Below are 20,345 nucleotides of genomic sequence, written 5' to 3' on the forward strand. Positions count from 1 at the left end.
CAAGAAAAACAAGAAAGCTGGATGGAAGAAAAACTATTTGCAGACAGACATTAAGGGCACATTTTAGTTTCTGATTTTTTAAAGCTCTCCGTTTGCTACTATCATTTTAATTTTGAAATTTTGTCCTCCATAAATTGGGGAACCATACAGAAGAATGAATATTTCCAGTGTGACTGACCACCACTGACATTGTAACTAGAGATGATCAGATGCACAAGCCATATTACACCAATCTTTAAATGACATGGAGACTGCAAGAACAGAGATTGACAAAGGCAGGGACAGTCTCTCCTTTCTGATAACCTATGTATTTTAGGTTATTCACCCCTGACCCCCATACCTCCTTTAATATTCCTTAAATGTGTATTATGCATAAGAGCTAATTTTACCACAGGGACCTGCTTCAGCATGTTTTTAATATTAGCAGAAGTTCAGATGATATTTTTTACAGAGGAAAACTAGAATCTTGGACTTTGATCCTTACAAGAATTCAACTTCTTTTCAATATAAAGCTACTCTGGGCTAAATTTGCCAACCACTTCTCAAAAAAAAATAGTGCTTTTCTCTCAGGATCCTTAGAACATGCACACAGAATGTAATACAGAGAATAAGAATTGCAAGAAAAGAGAAATATATATACTTCTGAATGAAATAGATTTGTTCACAAGAATAATTACATTTTAAATGTTGCTCTGGTATACTTGGCCCTTTTTTATGTATGATCTGCAAATGCTATTACAGAGGTATTTTAAATGCTGATTTAAATATCATGATAGAAGTCAAACATCTTAGTTTCCTTGAAGACTTCTTGTTTTCATTATGCAAAATTTGTGATAGGACTTTTTCACATTATAAAAAGCATAGCTCCTCAAGAAAAGTGCATATTTAAGTTGGATTCTGGCACTTTTAAGAACACTAAGGATATATTTTTACAGTCTTACTCATACAAACACTGATTTAGTCTCATTAAAGACAATAAAAAAATGACATTAAAATAGAATAAATCTCAAAACAGATTTTAAACATACGTGTGCATTTATGTGCATATGTATATGCACATAAACAAAAAAATCCAGAGATACAGAGAACTGCTGCAGCTCATAAAAATTCATCCTTAACTTGTCTTTTCATATGCCATTGCTAAATGTATTTACTTATATCATGATGACCTGAAATTCATACTGTAAGGACAATCCTGATCTTTCAGAAACTAGTTGTGACTGCAACATTAATCTGTCACCCGAAGTATCATAGAATCATAGAATGGTTTGGGTTGGAATGAACATCCAGCTCCAACCGCCTGCCACGGTCAGGGGTACCTCCCAGTAGATGGGGTTGCTCAAAGCCCCATCAAGCCTGGCTGTAAAAACAGGTTTTGCAACGTATTCTCAGTAAGGTCTAAGTGGGTATAAAAATTGTTTTTTCCAAGACACATTTCAATGTTGTGGATTTGGTGCTTTTTAGCAGGAAATTCTTTCTCTAGGATTCTTTTAAAATGCATTTGTTATAAAATCATACTTCTAAACCAAACTCTTTCCCTCTCCTTCCAGCAGCACGCTATCTCTGCCATCTGTAACTAGTAAGGATTCATTTGTGGTTTTTAACTCATGTTAAGAAATCACCACTGCTTAGAATGTGCATACAAGTGAAAAAAAAAAAAAAAAAAAAAAGAAATTCGAGGGCCTTTCATTGCAATCTGAATGGTTCATCTTTATAGCAGAAATTCTTGTGGCAATTGAATACAGCTCTTACACTGAAGCACGCAACATTGTGTTCAATTGTTGGGAGTTGAATTATTTAAAGCATTTCTATTTACTTTATTATTTATTATTTATTCTTTTTTCACTTCAGAGCAGAAAAGAAAAGTAACTGCTATTTTAAATAGCTGTGCTAAGGTGCATCTTCAAAAACTGAAAGCCACATACCAGATTTCACTTTAAGTTTACTATTGTTCAGACTTCCCTCGTAGACCGAAGTTCACAGTGTGCTTCCCCCTTATAGTGCTTCGCTGCTCCCAAAAGACTGTAAATGCGTCCAGAGAAACATCATTCCCAACTATTAATCTCATCCTTTTTTGAGGATTAGCTGTCTTGCCATTGCTGTATCCCAGTACTTTACACTTGGTTAATAAAATGCTAACAGCTACCAGTTTTCAGCAAATCTATCTTTTAATATACATGGAGGCTCTGTGTGAGTATAGTGATTTGCCTTTACGGTTAACTGAAAGATGGCAAATGAAGTTATAATGCTGAAATGTTACCTACACTACAGTAGCTACTAAGTAGTAACAATGGAAATATAAACACCTATAATGGTGCATGAGAAAATAACAAAAGAACTTAAAATACGCTACTACATATGAACTCAATACCTAGAAATGGCATTTGTGCTATAATACAGCCTCTAAAGCCTCCTCTGAAAAATGACATTTCACTGGTACCAGGTCTTGAAAAAACACGGAGTACGAGGCAATCATTACTTACTGGTTTAGCGTCACATCTAGGATGAAAGATGATCCAAAAGCATCAACTTGGAAGCTGGCTCGAGCAATGTGGGTAGACTGCAATATTGAGAAGACTAGAATTAGTATTTAGCCACAGCAAAACATACTGTACAGGTTTGTGAATGCACATATTAAATATATTTACTGAGTAACTATGCCGTTAACCAAATAAAATTGCACCGAAATGGACAAAGCCATGTATGATGATAAATAAAAGATCTGTTTTCTGAATTTACAAGGTTAATTCAAGAATTCCAAACACCACAACCCCCTCTTAACCCATCCACACCACAGGTAAATGGCTTTCTCTACTTCCACCTTGGGCAAAACCCTGAGGAAAGGACAGCGGAAGTCTCCCACTGGCTAACGTGTTACTTGTTCCCCATCCTGACTTTGGATACAGACCAGTGGAGAATAGCTGAGACATTATTGGTTTGGTCAGACTAGGATACACTCACAAATCTCACTGACATTACCTGAAAGAAGCTGTGCATTCAGACAGATTCTCATTTAAGCCCATAAAGCAAGGCAATAGCAATGGGCTAAAATCTGACTACTTGCATTTTATGTAAAGCTCTGACTCACCACCCTGTAACCCATTTCCTCCAAAAGGCTTCCAAAACTCCAGCCCCCTGAGCAGTCGCTAAATCCAAAGAAAACTGGGTGCTAGAGAAACATCTCTTTCTTCCTTTCTTTGTTCCTTCCTTTGCTATATATTTTCCCTGAATTAATTGTATTCATTCAGTCCTATAGAGGACAAACACAGGAATACTTTGTAAGTCACAATCCTCCAAAAATAGAGTATTTATTGTAGTAGTATTGGAAGAAAATACCGAGTTACCCAATGGAAATGCAATAGTTGCTCTGGAACTGAAATTCACAAGAAACGAACAGCCATGTTATTTACCTAATTAATAAGAAAAGCTACTTTCAGACATTTTGGAGCAGTTTCAACTTTGTTCTCATTTTCCTTTCATTGAAATCTGCACATTAAGATTTGAAGCATGTAGACAGAGGAATCTAAGAGGAAACATTGAAGAACCACTTAAAACTCTGAACTACACTTCTCTAAATAAATACCAAACAGAATAGCACAACTCTAACAAACGATTTATTGAAAACTCTGGGAAACACAGGACAGGATAGGATAATGTGAATCATCAAATTCACTCTCTCTAAAACTACTGGCAGGCTTTCAATAGGCATTAAATCCAGAAGAGCTGAGAATATCAGTTTCCCTGGAAAAGAACAGCAACAAAGAAATGGAAAGTTGAGAGAAACATGACTTTTTTATTACATTTTTAGCTGCACTACAGCAGAATTTTCTTTTATGTCTACATATATAAGTGCAAGTACTAATAAATCAAAAAGACCACAGCCATGAATACATGTTTACAAATAGTTGATTCCTTTAGGGAAAAAAAAAAAATAGACAGCTGAGTGCCCTTTATAAAAATGCCATTCAGTGAATGCGCATCCAAAATGGCATAATGAGAAATTCCACATATTTAGATTATTACAGTTTAGAAGGACACAGTATTAACTGGAAAGCTTCTTAGAAGGCCTCTCAGTAGATACAATTCAGAGTCAGATATCCTTTTAGCTACCCCCATTACATCTAACCTGCTTTGTAACCCAGGCCACAGGTCTTCACTAAGTGGTTCCTGTAATTTCTGAATTATTTAAGAGCCTCTCTTTAAACAAATACATAATCAAAAGCCCAGTTTCTAGTAAAAAAAAGAAATCTTATTACAAAAAAAGGCAGCTAGTCCCACTAGTCCAAAATGACCCATGACACAGCCAAGCTGGTATCTGCAATGACAGACAGCCACAGCACATATGGCCACCCACACGCAGTACCATCATTTAGATGTTTCTGGCCTGCAGCAGCTAGCACAACCAAAAATACAGCAAAAGCAACCGTCAACAAATTATCACGTTAGCATTGGCATTTCTCTTCCAACTCTCAGGCAGCAGAGTTTGCTTTGCATGGTGTTAAAATTCCATTGTCTCTTGCTAGAAACGTGAATTTTTAGGCTGCTGCTCATAAACAGGATGTGACAGGCCAAGATGCAGTAAGGTACAAAGGGCCAGTGCTAGTTTTGCCATTCCCTTGTTCCACTGCAGCACATTTACTAACCTTAACTAAGCTTCAGTTACCTTCCTGCACTGCAACAACCATTTTCTGATCAAAGGAGTAATGGCAACCCATTTGTTCACTTTTCAACATTATATTATTAAATGCAAAGAACATTCTACAACACTTTATTATTTCTGCTTGTTAACACAGCTACATATGCCATCATTTAGATCTCTGTACACAGTATAACCAAGTCTTCTATATGACCACATGCTGGAATCAAAAAAGAATTTGTCAGTGAGGAAGAATACAAAAGGCCTAACTTAAATTTCTAAAAGGACATATACTAAATATAGGATTTGTCATTAAAATGTATTCACCTCATTCACTGTAAGAGCAAAAATTATGAGGGTTTTTTGGTTTGGTTTTTAACTGCTAGGTATATTGCATTTTATTGATTTGGTCTGGGAAATCTCCTCCCTTGAACGTCCCTAAGATAAACATTTATGAGGCTAATGTATTTCTGAGGTGATGCTGGACCACAGTTATTCGCTGACAGAAGCTGTTAATGTGGATTTAAAAATTACTATTAATACATTAAGATGAAAACTTTACACAGACATAACCACCCCCAAGACAAGCAGGGCAAACCCAAGAAATTTACCATTAAATTTAAACTCAAGTGCAATCAAGAGCATTTCAAGTGTACGTCAAACCAACTGAGATGCCATGACACACATTTTGGATAGAGAGACAAACTCAGTTATTTCCAGAAATTACAGCCCTTCCCTTCAATCCTGATGTTTGGTTGCAAAACACTGCAACACTGCATACTGAGAGCTGCTGCCGAAAATGAAGAGCTCTGTCCCATCCCAGCCATGTGTTCCCACCTGCTCTCCCTACTGGCTCATCTGACTACCCAGAAAGTCAGATCAGCATCAGAGTATCAATCAATAATTGGGAGTGCATTCATCTTCTGCTGGACAAGTAAGCTGATCCAAATAAACTATATAGTCACACCATGAGTAGATAAAATGGAAAGAATCTGGAAGGGACACACAAGAGAGAATGAAGATGAGGAAGACAGATTCCCCCGTCAATGACAGCTAAAAGATCTCATTCAGCGTAACAAAAACCTGCACCTTAAGAGTGCCAGCCAGTACACAGTTTAGGATAACAGTTCTTCTGAATATCTTGTTAAGAACCACAAAATAAAGAAACAGATATTAAAAGGTCTTGGCTTTACATTATTTTTAAGTCCATCTACCTGCCTGATCAGTGAATAGGTAAAACAGCCAGCTGCAAAGGAAGCTTACACTTGTAGATATATGTCAATAAAAGAACCCAAAGAAAGGAAATACATACTTTTATTCCACCTATACCACCTCATTCAAGCACAAGCAACTAGACGGACACCTGCAAAGGCTCCTCTAAACCACTGAATCAAGACAGTTATGTCACTCAGCTCTCAGACCAAGGAACCTTCTCAGAAAATTTGAGGCTTTTTCAACAATCACAGGCAGGACACGTTGATGGCTGACAACTCAGTCAAAAAAGGGTAGTTCTTGGAGACCAAGAGACCAAGAGAGATGCATTCGAATCAGAACATGAACAAGAGCCAGGAAAGGAGACTCTAACAACTTAATGGAAGAGCACAGGGCTGTGCCTCCAACACAATCAAAAAGTTCTGAAATTTTAATGTCATGCAACTGAAGAAGAAAAACAACTCTGAAATCAGTTGCAGGATTTTCAGATGCAAATTCCAGTAGCACATAAAGTGTACTACCCTGCAATCCCCCTTACAGAAAACAGTGAGCATCCCATGCGTCTAATGCAACTATGCAAGGGCCGACTTTTGTCAAAGATTGCAAAGTTTAGTGGATGTCTGCAAGGAATCAAAAGTAAATGGAGAGAAAAGGATTATTTCAAATCACTAAGCACAAAGACATTTTATCTAAAACAAATATTGAAAGCTTGAATCCTAGAAAAACAAAGTGGTACCTTTGAAGGTACAAACCTTCCTGCCAAACCAAAAGGGATGAGATTCCAGTTATTTAAATCACCTGCTCCATGCCTCAGGGATCATCGCAGTAACAGAGACGGGCAATCAGTAAGAAGTGACTACTCATTATTACAAAGAAACAGAATAGAATAGTGATGATTTTTGATACAGTCCCCTCAGTACCCTTCCTGGGAATCAACTTTCTCCAGAAAGTGGCCCTGAAGAACGAGCTTCTACAAAAAGAATACACGTACATGACTACAACCAACATGTACCATTGCAGATCAATGGGGAGCCTGGTTGCACTGTACTATAGATAACCTGAAATATGTTTGGAAGATTGTCATTTCAAATAATGTCACATATTTTAATCACCAGTGAAACATTTGCAAGCAAAGCACTTTCTTTCAAACTTTGAAAGAAAATATTTTAGAAATTTTCCTCACATTGCATATAATTAGTTGGGTGTAGAAAGCAGCGTAGTAATATGACAACTAATATTTTTCCTTATTATTAAAAGTAAAATTATTATTAAAATTAAAATTATTATTAAAATTAAAATTATTATTATTAAAATAAGGAAAAAGGTAATTTAAAATACATTGTAACATAATGTACAATTCCTCATAACACATTTTTCTCACTCCTGAAGAATCCTTCTTAAAGCACTTTGATGGTTTTTAGTAAATTTTGCTAGAAGAGATAACGATTTCCATCAAAAATAATGTTGGGGTTTTCCTTTAAAATGATGAGAAAATCCTACTTATATGCTTTGCCTTTGATGTAAATAATTTTATATTTACTTCTATTTATAGCCTTGTGGTTTCTAATTAAAAGATTATGGTCAAATTTGTAGACGAAAGAGAAGCATCAAGAGAATCAAGACAGAAGATAACACAAAATGTTACAGCAAGACAGAACTTAAAAACTGTGCTTCAGAGCCTGTAAGAACAGTGAGGTTTTATAGGAGACATTCTGGGAGTCAGTCACATTTACAAAGTAATAGATTCTTTAGGTATTAATGTAATTCCCCTCCTCTATTTAACAGGAGAATAGAAACCTCAGCTTGTTAACAATGCTTTAAGGGCGTGTGAAATGACTGTTAAGTTCAGTACAGACACAGATAAATCCATGGGAAATCACAATAAACACATTAGTGAAGTTGAATAAAAACTACAGCAAATATTTAATGTAGATTTACCTAAAAAGAATTTTAACTGTGGTTTTGAAAATAATTGTTACACTTCAATTTATGCTACAGTAGAGCAATACACTGCTAAATAGCACATGTACATGTTATAAAAGGTCAATTTTTAGCCTCAGTTGTGTTGTAATAAATCCAGAGCTATGCAGTATATAATTTTTGTACGTAAAATAAGAAATCTGTTCCAAAACTTACTTTTCTACTTGCACTGGGGAAAACAAAAATAAAAACTTTGCTTCAAGACAAAATACAGAAAAAAGCTTAGTTATAATAAAAATAAATATCTCCAAGACAGGGACCCTGTTAAAAGAAAAAAAAACAAAACAATAAAATATAAATGCAACGTTTTCCTCAGGGCCCCCTCTGTTGTCATTTGCAAATATCTAATTTTAATCAAGAGTTCTGTGTCACTGGACTAGACTCAAATATTACAGCATATTAAAGAACTGCAAAACCTCTTTTTTACTTTCCCTAGCATTCTCAAAATATTTATAGGCACTCATTTACTATATTAATTATCATTATTTGTCATTCTTCTTGCAAGCTCTCTCTTTTTACCCTTGCAGAAAGCTAAACATCTATGGGGCTTTTTTAAATTTTTTGGGGCAGGGGAGCTGCAGAATAGAATCATGGTTTGTTGAAAAGGCTGTTACACCTGCCTTTGTGGAGTACCTTCAGGAAGTCATTTATTCTGAGGGAAAGCTAGAATTAAGAAACATTTCAAGAGGTCTGCGTTCGTTTCTGAATGCTGGATCACGTATCTGCTCCCCACGCCAAATGAGGGTGTGACAGAGGGAGGGTTAAACACCAACAGCCAGAGCACAGTGTCATGGCCCAGTTCACTTTGGTGGGGTTCTGCCAACTCTCAGCAGATGAAGATCCTGACAAAGTCGTAAACATGACCTAAAATAGCCTTTCTCTGCATAAACATCGTAGTATCAATGAACTCAATGAGTCAGAAGCAAGGACTATTTGTACCTCTAAGATGGCAGTAATTATTCTTCTCAAAAAATAAAAAAAAAATAAATAAAAAGAAACCACACTTTTATTATTTATTTGTGGGCTTGAAATCAGAGGTTATTTGAATTCAGTCAATATGGTAAAGTAAAAGAGGTCTCCAGAAATAGGGATGAGAGAACAGCACCAGTGGATAAAGCAGTCCTGAGCACAAACTGATTGTATTATACAGGTGTCACTACTGCACATCCAGTGCTTGGAGAGCAGCAGGGATCCGTCTGAGGTCCTGCAGAGGTGTGATGCCGGGCACTGATGGACTTGGCTATATATGCTCACACATCTCCACTCAGCACTCCAAAATCATGAGCATCTCAGAACAATTACAACAAACTAAGAAAAAATTATTCTTATTTTCCCCTGGAAATGTCTCTTCTTGCTCTCCTTCCTTGCCTCCACTTCATCTTTCTTCAAAAATTCACCCAAGGTTAAATGGTGAAGCAGTGAAGACAGGAAAACTATCGGGCTGTCACTCCTAGCAAATTCAGCATGAACTACCATTTGATCTCATAGATCTAAAAGGATAAACTTAAGTAACTGAATGGGCAAGATGCTGCTTCTCAAGAGGAAGCCTAACACTGGCTTTCAGCACCAGAAAAACCCTATGGTATCAGATCTTATACTTGCTATGCTTTTATGTATAGAGGCTGACACCAATTTGACTTTAAGAAAATTTTTGTTGTAATTTCTGCTTTCCTATGAAACTTTTTACTGTAACTTCTGTTGTTATGGAAGACTTTGTATCCCAGAGAACGGAAGAACTGCAAGAACCATGGGGAAACCATACTCCTTTTCTTCTTTTCTTTCCTTTTTCTGAAAAGGAAGCAAAGATCCATGCATAAAAAGTCACATTTAACTCATGTGCAAGACGCCTTAAATATATCACTACTGGGGCAAAACCAGAAAAATTGGTGACTGCTCAACCTCATGTTTTTAAAACACATTTGACAAGGTTCTTCAGCAAAGACTAGTGGCTAGGATAAGTAAGACCAAAGAGGGTATTACAAGCGTCACTAATGAAGTACTGGGTTGCCAAAAGAAAACAAAGTAAAGCCATGAACGAAAACTTGTAACATTCAGAATGTTTTCCTGCCCTAATTCATTCAAAAACGTTGGTGACTGCTGGAGATCACACTTCTAACACCAAGACAGGGAGCAGAGCAGGGACTCACCCTGCGACGCACGGACACCATAGTTTCTACTACCCTCTGCACCTACCCAAAGTCAGATACAACATGAAGAACACCACTAGATACAACAGCAGTAGAGTGCTGTGGAACATAGTTCCACCTGTCTCACTAGATACTACAGGACTTGACTGTACAACCAGATTGGTGAACCTACTTCCTTAGGAAGAAGCATGAGGTCAGAGCGAAAGGATTCAAACAAGGAAAATCTCTCTTCAGTGAAACACCCCCTCTGCCAAGGATGCCTGGCAGTTTCGAGTTGGCAGAACTCAAATGAGCCACTACTCATGCACAGCTGCAGTGTGAGAGGCAAACAACCAATGCACAATGCATCTGCCAGGGCAGAAAACACAAAACAAGGGCAGCAACACACACGCCATAGGCAGAACTTGAAGATTAATCCATCTGGATTGCTGTGTCATTAGGCTGTAGAAAGAACTATTGTCTCAAAGTCACTATTTAGGCATGAAGGAAAGCTCACTGCATCTAACAGTCAAGAGGAGTGAAGGCATTTTCCTCACCAAGGCAGATGGTGCCTTGAGGTCACTTTTACCTGCATGTGTTCCAATATCTGAAGGGAATCACCGATGTTTAGAAAAAGGCCCTCTTTCCAGCAGCTCCTGTAGGCTCCAGAAATGAAGGAACAGAGTTCCACTATCAGAGGAATCTGGAAAAACTCTCCATTAATGCCACCTTTACACTAGAAACAAAGCAGACCTTACAACAGTCTTCTAATACCTAAAGGGTGCCTACAGGAAACCTGGGGAGGGTCTTTTTACAAGGGCATGTAGTGACATGACAAGAGGGAATGGCTTTAAACTGAAAGAGTGGAGATTTAGATTACGTACTAGGAAGAAATTCTTCACTATGAGGGAGGCAAGGAACAGGTTGCCCAGAGAGGTGGTAGGTGCCTCATCCCTGGCAGTGTTCAAGGTCAGGTTGGACAGGGCTTGAGCAATCTGGTCTAGTGGAAGGTGTCCCTGCTGATGGCAGAGGGGCTAGAACTGGATGAGCTTTAAGCTCCTTTCCAGCCCAAACCATTCTGTGGTTCTATAATGAAAAGAGTGCACACTAACTTTTCTCCTTCATACAAGTATCAGTGACCAAAACATTTTTCAGCAACGTAATGACATATTCCAAGCATTTTCAATTTGTCTTACATTTAGTTTGTATGCAGAAGAAAGCTGACCAAAAGATTAGCTCTTCCCACTGGAAGCAACAAGCACTCTTTGACACCTAGATCCTACCAACATGTCTAACTTTTCCCATAAATGGTTCTCAGGCAACAGCAGAAAGTTTACTAACATTCTGTCAGCACCAAGGGCTAAGAAGAGCTTGACAAAACTTGCAGAATCCCAAGCATGCCAATACATTGCTTAATCAACTCCACAGATAATACTTTTTAAATGACTCACCCTCTACATTCAAGTATCAAAGTCCTGTTTAAAGTTGAAAAGGTCCAGAAAAGCATAGTTCATAACTACTTTTCCTCTTGACACAGTCTAGGAGATCAAAATGAATCAACATTTTCACTGTATATATTTTTTGAAAGAGCTGATGGATTTTTTTCATTCCCACAGAATTTCAGGGGCTGAAATACTCTGAGGAGACATTTCTGAAAAAGACCGTGTTCCTGCATACTGCTATTTTTCTGGGCAATTTTTGAGCTGTAAGTCAGGGCTGTAGCCTTCATGCCCACATACATCACACTCAGAATCAAGGCACTGTTGAAAGGCATTTACCCACACAACTTTTTTCTAAACCTTGCATTAGTTATTATTCTGGAATATGCCTTTTCTAAAGCATGGTCACTTGCTACAGTTTTCTGGTCTGGTAACATTAATTTCATCTGGAAAAAAAAAAAAAAAATTGTAAATTGAATTTGGTGTAGGCAGACAAATTAGAGCTAAAATTACCATAGAAATCACCACATTTCACTTCTGATGGCAAACACCCAGCAGCAATGCCATGCTTCTTAACATTCTTTAACTGAATCCAATTTTCAAGTTGGACTCCTAGTGACTCAACAGTTAAAGAGCCCTACATCATTTGACACTTTCTTTGATTTCTACATAATCATGTCTTTAATTTCAGGTGACATTGTCTTTCCACCTGAACTTACCCTACCAGCCAGCCCACATCATGGAAGTGCACACCCAGAACGCATCCAGCCCACGTCCTCAGCTCTCCCATGCAGCTCTTCAGTCACCTTTGCTGCTCAGCGTGCACACAATAGTTTCTGGAAAGAAAGAGGAGCCTTCCCACTGAAGTATTAAAAAGCTGCCAAAGAGGTAATCTTTATTGTGCAAAGGTCTCCTCTGCCCTGAACATGCCTGTGTCTGAGGAGAGAGACATGGTTCCATGTTTGGCTGTGGGTCAGCACAGCTGCCACAGCACAGTTCATCCCTGCAGCAATGATTTCTCCTCCTCAGACTAATGCAAATACTGCAATGGCTTCAGAGGAGTGCTATTAGGGAGCATCTGTGGATATGAAGAGCAAAACTTCATCTGGCAGGTCTCTGTGATCCCTTACACACTCCAGCGCCTCTCCTCAGAACACCATATCCATACACTACCCAGGAGGCCACTGGCAAGCCAAAGGGAAGATGATGACTAGAAGGGCTCAAAAGGCTTTCTTGTCTGCAAGTTTTCCACAATCATAGCAAATTTAATGTAGCTTAAAATAATGAAGTCAAAACTAGAATGACAGGATGGGAGTCACAGTGATTTCTGGAGATGTTAAATGTAACAGTTTTGTTTAATATGCAAGAAGCCAATAATTACACTATTTCTGGAAAATACAATACTGAAAAAAAAAATATTTAGTAACCAAAAAAAGGATAACCGTATCAGTACATGAGTGAGAAAGAGATACTGTGTAGGAAGACACCACAATCCTGTGTCCAAGAGCAGTGGGTTTGATCCTCTGATAATACTGGACTTTACCCTACACATCCATAGTTATCCAGACTCAGAGAACAGACGTGGGCTGGCAACCAAAGTCATCTAACAACCCAGTGAGCTAAACTCCCCTGGACCAGAAGGGCAGTCTATCAAAGATGATAAGCAGCTTTGGCTCAAACCCATAGAGCCAGAGGCAAGGATCCCCATCCTCTCAAGGGAGAGAAATGTGGCAGGAGATGGCCACAGTAAGTGGAAGAACCACAAACCTCAGCAGAGCTGATTGGGAAGGGAAAAGCTCTGAGACAGTGTTAGCCAAAAGAACTAGCTTTGAGAGTTTTACAGAGTTTGACTGACCTTTAAGGAGTGTTTGACAGAATAACTGCAATAATGTTTTAACAAGGAGAGTCCTAAGAAAAGTTGTTAGTCTTGAGTCACTTAAAGACTGATATGGTTACAGGACAGACCTCAAAAGGGACCTAGAGCACCAGAAGAATAATCCAGTACCAGATCTACCATGACACTGTAACACATGCACCCATAATGTTCTTGCAGCAAACATTTTAGAATGAATGTTAACTTCATACATAGTTCCTCCATAATTAGGGTAAATCCCAGCAAAATTTATCATGACATTACGTGGAAAGTGACATGCTTCTGCCTCATGAGCCACAGCAGTGGTCCCAAAACAGCTAATCCTCAGTGAAACGGTGGCAGGTAGACTGTTCAGTTTAGTCCTGCACTCAGGGCGCCAACACATCAGGAGTGAATACAAATTTATTGATTTCCAGAGACAGAAAGGACTTTTCTATCAGACTTTGTGGTTACTACACTGATCATGGCAACAAGCAAATGTTAGGAAAAATACTTTCTATAAGGATTGCTAGATCTGAGCCTTTAAAATAATCCATGACAGTATATAAACCTGCTTTATGAGATTATGTCTTAGCTTTTGGAACATCTCTCTTTTCAGCTCTGCTAAGGCATAAGCAAGAGAAGATAACACAAAAGAAAGATTTCCCATGCAGCCCTTTTACCCTGACTAGGATTTTCAAAGACACCTATGTCTTTTAATCCACCTCAAAGCCTGAGTCCTGATACAGTAAAACCTGAGTCCCAACACAGTAAAACCTGAGTCCCAATGCAGTATTTCTGCAACACGAACTCTGAAGCAGCAGCTATCAGAGGTTTTTGGCTGGATGACTGCCCTGGTTTTGGCTAGGATAGAGTTAAATTTCCTCCTAGTAGCTGGTACAGTGCTGTGTTTTGGATTTAGTCTGAGAACAATGTTGATAACACACTGACTGCTGGCTGGGCTTAAACCACGACAATGATTTTTTTGGACATATGCATTTACTGTCATAACATCTCATTATCAAGTAGGGAAAAGCTTCCCCTGAAACGAGCTTGCAAAGAAGGATAAATGGGAAATAGGAAATATTCTTTGCCTATAAAATACCAAAACACACTATGAATATATATATCTTATAAAAAAAGGTGCATCTGAAAGTGCGTCCTACATCAGAAATCAAAAGGCACTCTCAATGCCCTGGCATCATGCAGCAGTCTACAGCTGTGTTTGGCTTTAAGCACTTTTTTTCCCTCTTCAGGAAGGCAGGACCTGCATCAACAGTACTGATATTTTAACTGTCATTCACAATTCATAAAATATTGCTAGGTTGGTGAGAATCTGATCCTTACATGAATACTGCAGAACTGCATACACTGAACATAAAGTACCACACACATTTTGTCTAATGCCTTATAAACCTTAAGGAAAGAGGGAAAAGAGGCAACAAGGCAGGAAGAAAACCAAACCTGGCAGTAAACCAAATGTATGTTATTACTTACTATAGCCTCAATCACAGTTTAGCATCCTCCCTCTTTGGTTTTGTGACAAGCTGGTGGAAAATTGTGCCTAACTTTCTCCAAGAGGCAGCAGTAATTTGATTAAGTGGGCAGAAAAGAATTCTTAAAACTGGGCAAATTCTCATGACACTTCTCTTTCCAACAGTCACCATCCATCAGTCCCAAAGTCTAGAGATGTTTCATAAGCCCCTCAACAGTCAGAACTCATTTTTAAACAATAAAAAAAAACACTGATGGTTTGAGCTACTGAACACAGGAACTTATAACATCAACAGAAGTTGACAGCATCAGACCAGAAAGTGAGAATGTTTTAAACAAAGTCAGAAGTTTCAGAAGCACCTGCAGAGAATCAGGATATCCTGTTCAAAGACTAGAGCAAGAGGCCAAGACATTAGAGAATCCAATAGCAAAGACTAGGCAACACCTGAATAAGTAATGAAGATTTCAGCTGCAAGTGCAAGCAGAGCTGTGCAAGCTCAGCATGACAGAGCAGAGCTTCCCTGCAATTGATTATTAGCAATAAGAAGTTACTTAAGCAATCTGTGAGCCACACTTCCAAACTGATGTATAGAATTGTATCATTTGGTCACCAATAGTTCAGAAATACAAACTGCATAAGACAAATAAAGACTGCTGAAAATGACTGAGTCACTCTGGACTGCAAACAACACAACTCCTTCCAGGCACAGGTCAGTCCTGGAGCCCCTTCACACCATGCTCCCTCCCTACAACCAGGTCAGTCCTTCTAATCACTCATAAGGAATACAGTGAACCTTCCAGACAACTGGCAACCAGCAAGCAAAAAAACAGGTTGTTAAGCAGAAGCTGCTACGCTATGAATGTTTTGCACAGCCAGCAGAGATGTGTGAATCTACGTCCATAGCAGCTTACAGAGTCAGGACCTTGTTCACACTGAAAATCATGGCAAATCTCACAAATTTCCATATCAGCCTCTAGAAATACATAAAAAGAAGGATAACATAATTAAAGCCACAAGAAGAACAATGCTGTCCCTCAGATCATGTGTGCAGACCTCTTACCATGACCACAAAGTGCTGGCCTCAAGAAGAACGGGGACCTTTATGTGCTGGTGTTGAGTGGTAGTCTCCAGCTGAGAGCAAGATCCCTATTAATTTACACTTAGAGTTGAGGGAAGGCATATGGAGGTCTGATACTCTAATCTCCAGCTAGAAAATCAATCTCATCTTCACAACCAAAACACTTCACCCATTGAAAATTATTAAGAAAGAAGTCCTCCAAATCAGGTACTGATGTAGAGTACAAACTCAAGTTTGGAAACGCATACCTTGTGTTTTATTTTGCTCTCCTTCAGAGATGGAAGAACAATTACAGGCAGTAGGCAGGAACACTTATGCAGGCCCACATTTCCATGGAGAACATGCCTGCACAGTATTGACTAAAGAAGAGTATTAAAACACTTGTGATTTCCCGTATGTTTCTTACAATACCAAAATACAGCTCGAGGCATGGAGTGGAAAGGTTCCTTAGAAATGTCCACAATAGGAACTTTCATTTAAACACAAAAAAACTTAGCTTAGCCTTCACTGAATGCTCCTGCCATAAAGAACCTTCATCTTCTAATAGGCTTACTTATGCAACAGTAAATTCGGTGTCCATTGCTAAGATCTTGAATTGCATTCATGACAATATTAGCATATTCTCACATATATCTTCTCTTGATTACCCTTTAGATTAAGTGCTGTGCAGCTGCTAATAGTCCCTCTTTGGGGAACAGAGAAACTGAAACACAGGAATGTCACGGATACTGGTAGTGACTCTATAACACGATGGAATCAAAAGTAGAAACCCAAAGTCACATGAATTCTACAATGTCCACTATATAATGTACGTTAAAACATTAATGGCATGAATATATAATAGACTACAACATTTGCCTTGTGCTTTGCTCTGAAGTCCAGCAATCTTAGACAACTACAACAGTGAGCACATCAATTTTGTTTCTTAAGCAATTACATTCTGGGTTTCTAGATGAGTATATGGACTATTTTTTCATTATTTAATAGTAAAACATGCATGTAGAGAAGTCACTCAACAGTTACAGCGATGCCTCCTTCCCCCCACCAAAAAAAAAAAAACCTAACAAAACTAAACAAATGAAGAAAACAAAGGAGGTTGCTAAAGAAAAACCTCAACAAACGCTGGAAAAAAACACATAAACTTTTATAAATCTGCCAACCATCACTTCCCAGACATTTTTGCCTTCAATTACCTTATTTCACCTCCTTTTCTTGTATTATGCTCCTCTGGCTCGACTCCACTGTAAGCCTGTTCTGCAGGCTGCAGATCTGCAAAGGCCATGCTCTGCTTCTGTGTTCTCCTGAATGTCCGTCTTCATTTCCCTTTGTGCAATCCCAAACTAAGGCTTGCATCCCTCTTGTATAACTTCTGCCCTTTCTGCAGCTAAAGCTTTCATCCAGGAATTAAAGGAATAAGATCCGACTTAATGTGACTTCCTTCTCTCCAGCTTATCTCTCTCTCCTTTTATCTTTATACAATTCAAAACACAATTACATTGTTTTACATAAATTCAACAGCTAGAGCCTCACTGCCTAGTCCTCTGACTGTGCCATCCCATCCAGGTATCTCTGCTCTTCTAGACACAGCTGCTTGTCCTTGAACCATCAGGGAGTCTCCCTGAATGCTTCAATCTCCTCCAAGAAGCATCCTCCCTAAACTAATCCACAAAGCCATTAGCTTTGGTTTGAAATCCCTACTCGAGATCAGTTGTTCTAAGTCTGATACTCAGCTGTCCAAAGACTGCTAGCAAAGGATAGAATAGGGCATGGAGACAGTCAGAGCATATTTAGTCATAAAACAAACTAATACATGTAAAAGTCTTACTGAGAGGGCACATCTATTTCCCTGCCCTTTATATGTTGTTGATCTTGGACTGTTAACTCTTCAGGGCAGGCATGGGTGTCTCTTCATGTGTGAGCAGAACCCAGCACACCACATGTTTATACTTCATGTGACTTTACTAGCCACGCAAAAGCAACCGTAAGAGTTAACTCAGTTAGTCCATAACTTTGATGAGCACTCTGGTGTCTACCAAAGCTACTGCATCCTTCAGGGGCTGACAACCGTCAGATACCATGGGAGAGGCTGTGGATATCTGAAGCATCAGAGAGAAACTTTCTGATCAGGTGGAAAAGTTGTAAATGCACATAGAGCCTTACGCATTCAAGCTCATTTTAGCATGGAGGCTGTTGTGAGGTAAATGCACTAACCCTTTTTAACCCACAAGAGTTACGTTTTTTCTGGTTGGAGTAACGTTCATACTAAGAACTCAACGAGGATGACCTCAACATTTTTAGGAACATCAGAGCTAGTGAACAGAAGCTGACACATTCAGAAAAACAAAACCCATTAATTAACAGTTCATTCTGTAAGACCAGAGTCTGAATCCTAATACTAGATTCAAATGCAACCATTACTGGTTTTTAAACAGACATGTTACAAAGTGTTTGAACTTGTGAGTGCCCAAAGGTCTTCAAATAACCCTGAAATGCTGATTCGTTTTTTGGGTTTTTTTTTAAAGCAAAGCACACGTTTGGAACTTTTAGAATCCCATTTTATTGTACTGTAAATACGGTCTTTGCGTCTCAAAAACTTCTCCATAGAATGTTACATACAGAGGCAAATAAATATGCTACAAAGAGACTTTATTATTTAAGTACACAAAATGAATGTAAGCTTTATGGATTATATTAAAGAAATCTGAGACAATTTTTTCCAGCTATTTTGTTCCTTAAATGAACAGTAGTCAATAGAAAAAGGAGGAAACAGAGACTCATGGATGTCAGCAGTTACCTCACATGCACAGACTTTATGTTCTCCATATGTAACAGGACAGAATCAATAGGGTTTTTTTTTCTCCTTTAGATATAACAGCCATGTGCCACCTCAAATATGATGCTCAGTGATCAAGATGAAAATCACTGTGTTTTAATACAAACTGGGGGAACTATTTGCTAAAAGCTACAGGGATTGGTCTTCATATGACAGAAATCAGAAACCACAGCCGGCTTGGGCAGCAATATGTAAGTTCAATTTCTACATAAGTTCTCACGTTATATTTCAAGCAATTCCCTGCCGATTTCCGATTTCTATTTATAAAAGCACATCCGAGTCCCCAGAACGCTCACCCTCCCTACCCACGCTTCAGACAGAAACCGAAATGAAGCCGCAGCGTTTCGCTTCCAGCTGCCGCAAAGGCACCGCAACTTTCCTCCCGTGGCCCCCTAGCCCTCCGGCCGCCGCGGGCTGCGGGCTCGGCAGCCAAGCACCCGCCGGGGGAGGGAAGGAGCGGGGTCGGGGGCCCCTTTAAGTAATGCGTGCGCTGCTGCTGGAGGGCTGGCATTCCCGATGCTCCTGCAGGGAAGGGAGCCGCGCATCTCACCCAGCAACGCTTTCAAACAAGCATCGCTCGGGGGAGGGCTGCGGGCACACACCGCACTGCTGCAGGGGCCCCCACCCGGCTGACAGGCCGCGGTCCCCCCGCCCGGCGCCTACCTGCGTCCGCGCCGCGCCGCTCCGCACTCGCGTACTCAGTGCCGGCCGCCGCCCCCCGCCGCCGCCCTCTCCGACCAGCCGCAGGGGCCTGATGCTCTCCCGCTCCGCGAAGCGGCTCTCACCCCGCCGCCCAGCTCCTCCTGGGAAGGGGAAAGGCACCCGTCACCAGCTGCGCCCTCGCCCTCGGAGCTCAGGCTGGAGCGGGAGCTCCGCAGCAACCCCGGGCGCAGCATCCCTGCTCCCCGCCGTCCCAGTCCCAGGGCCAGGCGCTGCTCCGCCGCCGAGACTCACCTGGAGCAGCGGGCAGGGCGCAGAGCACCAAAGAAAAGAGGCAGGCGGCCGCCTGCATGGCGCTGCCCGCCGCCCCGCTCGACAACGCCGCCGCCGAGCTCCGCGCCTGCACGGGGAGTGTGGCGGGGAGCGGGGGGGCTGCGGGGCCGTGGGTTCGGGGCTGCCGAGCTCCGCCCCACCGCGCCGAGCCCCCTGCGAGGGAGAGAGATGACGAGAGCCAGCGAGGCTCCCCTCGGAAGAGGGAAGTGCTGGGAAATGTAGTCGCTTAGCAGGCAGAGAAGGACCGGTGCGAGAGAGGAGAGGAGAGGAGAGGAAGCCCCACATCCAGGGGAGCGCCTCAGAGCGGCCGCCGCCGCCCCGTGGGGCAGCCCCGGTACCGCCTGCTCTGGTAACCGCCCTGCCCCGGGGTGAAGGGAGCCCCCGCGGCACAGCGTGCATCCGCGGCCAGCCCGTCCTGCTGCGGTAGGCGGGGGCTCTCTGCAGCGGCAGCCGAAGTCTGTGCGTCCCCCCCCACCCGGCACTGCCGCCGGTCCCCTCTGATGGGCTTCCGCGGCCAGTCCATCTCCTCCTATACGTGTCCCTTTTCTATCAAACCTCAGCTGCCTTCCCTATGACCTTTTTTCTTCCTTTCTTAAATTTCCACTCCCACCCCCCGCTTTCTGCACTGGACTAACAGTTGAGGGGAGTTGAAAGGCATCACAAAGCAGAACGGTCCATTTCAAGGTACAGCACGCTCTCCG

General features: G+C 40.7%; 1 protein-coding gene across 13 annotated transcripts in view; it reads right to left on the reverse strand.

Annotated features, from left to right (window-relative positions):
- Positions 1-20,084, reverse strand: part of ADAM22 (ADAM metallopeptidase domain 22) — a 131,213-nt gene extending 111,129 nt beyond the window's left edge. For 7 of the 13 annotated variants that reach the window (XM_062605052.1, XM_062605050.1, XM_062605047.1 and 4 more), the window contains exons 1-3: positions 19,606-20,083; positions 19,315-19,454; positions 2,484-2,560 (exon numbers count right to left, since the gene is read on the reverse strand). In XM_062605052.1, the coding sequence (XP_062461036.1) occupies positions 2,484-2,560; positions 19,315-19,454; positions 19,606-19,663 (275 nt within the window). In that variant the 5' untranslated portion in view covers positions 19,664-20,083. Of the gene's footprint in view, positions 1-2,483; positions 2,561-19,314; positions 19,455-19,605 lie in introns of all 13 variants that reach the window. The other 6 variants (XM_062605044.1, XM_062605041.1, XM_062605049.1 and 3 more) reach the window with 3 other exon arrangements.
- Between the last annotated feature and the right edge of the window lie 261 nt (positions 20,085-20,345).

This window comes from Pezoporus occidentalis, unplaced genomic scaffold (assembly GCF_034315485.1).
Source record: "Pezoporus occidentalis ecotype Australia unplaced genomic scaffold, CSIRO_AGI_Poc_V1 ctg9, whole genome shotgun sequence".
NCBI classification, from domain to species: Eukaryota; Metazoa; Chordata; class Aves; order Psittaciformes; family Psittacidae; genus Pezoporus; species Pezoporus occidentalis.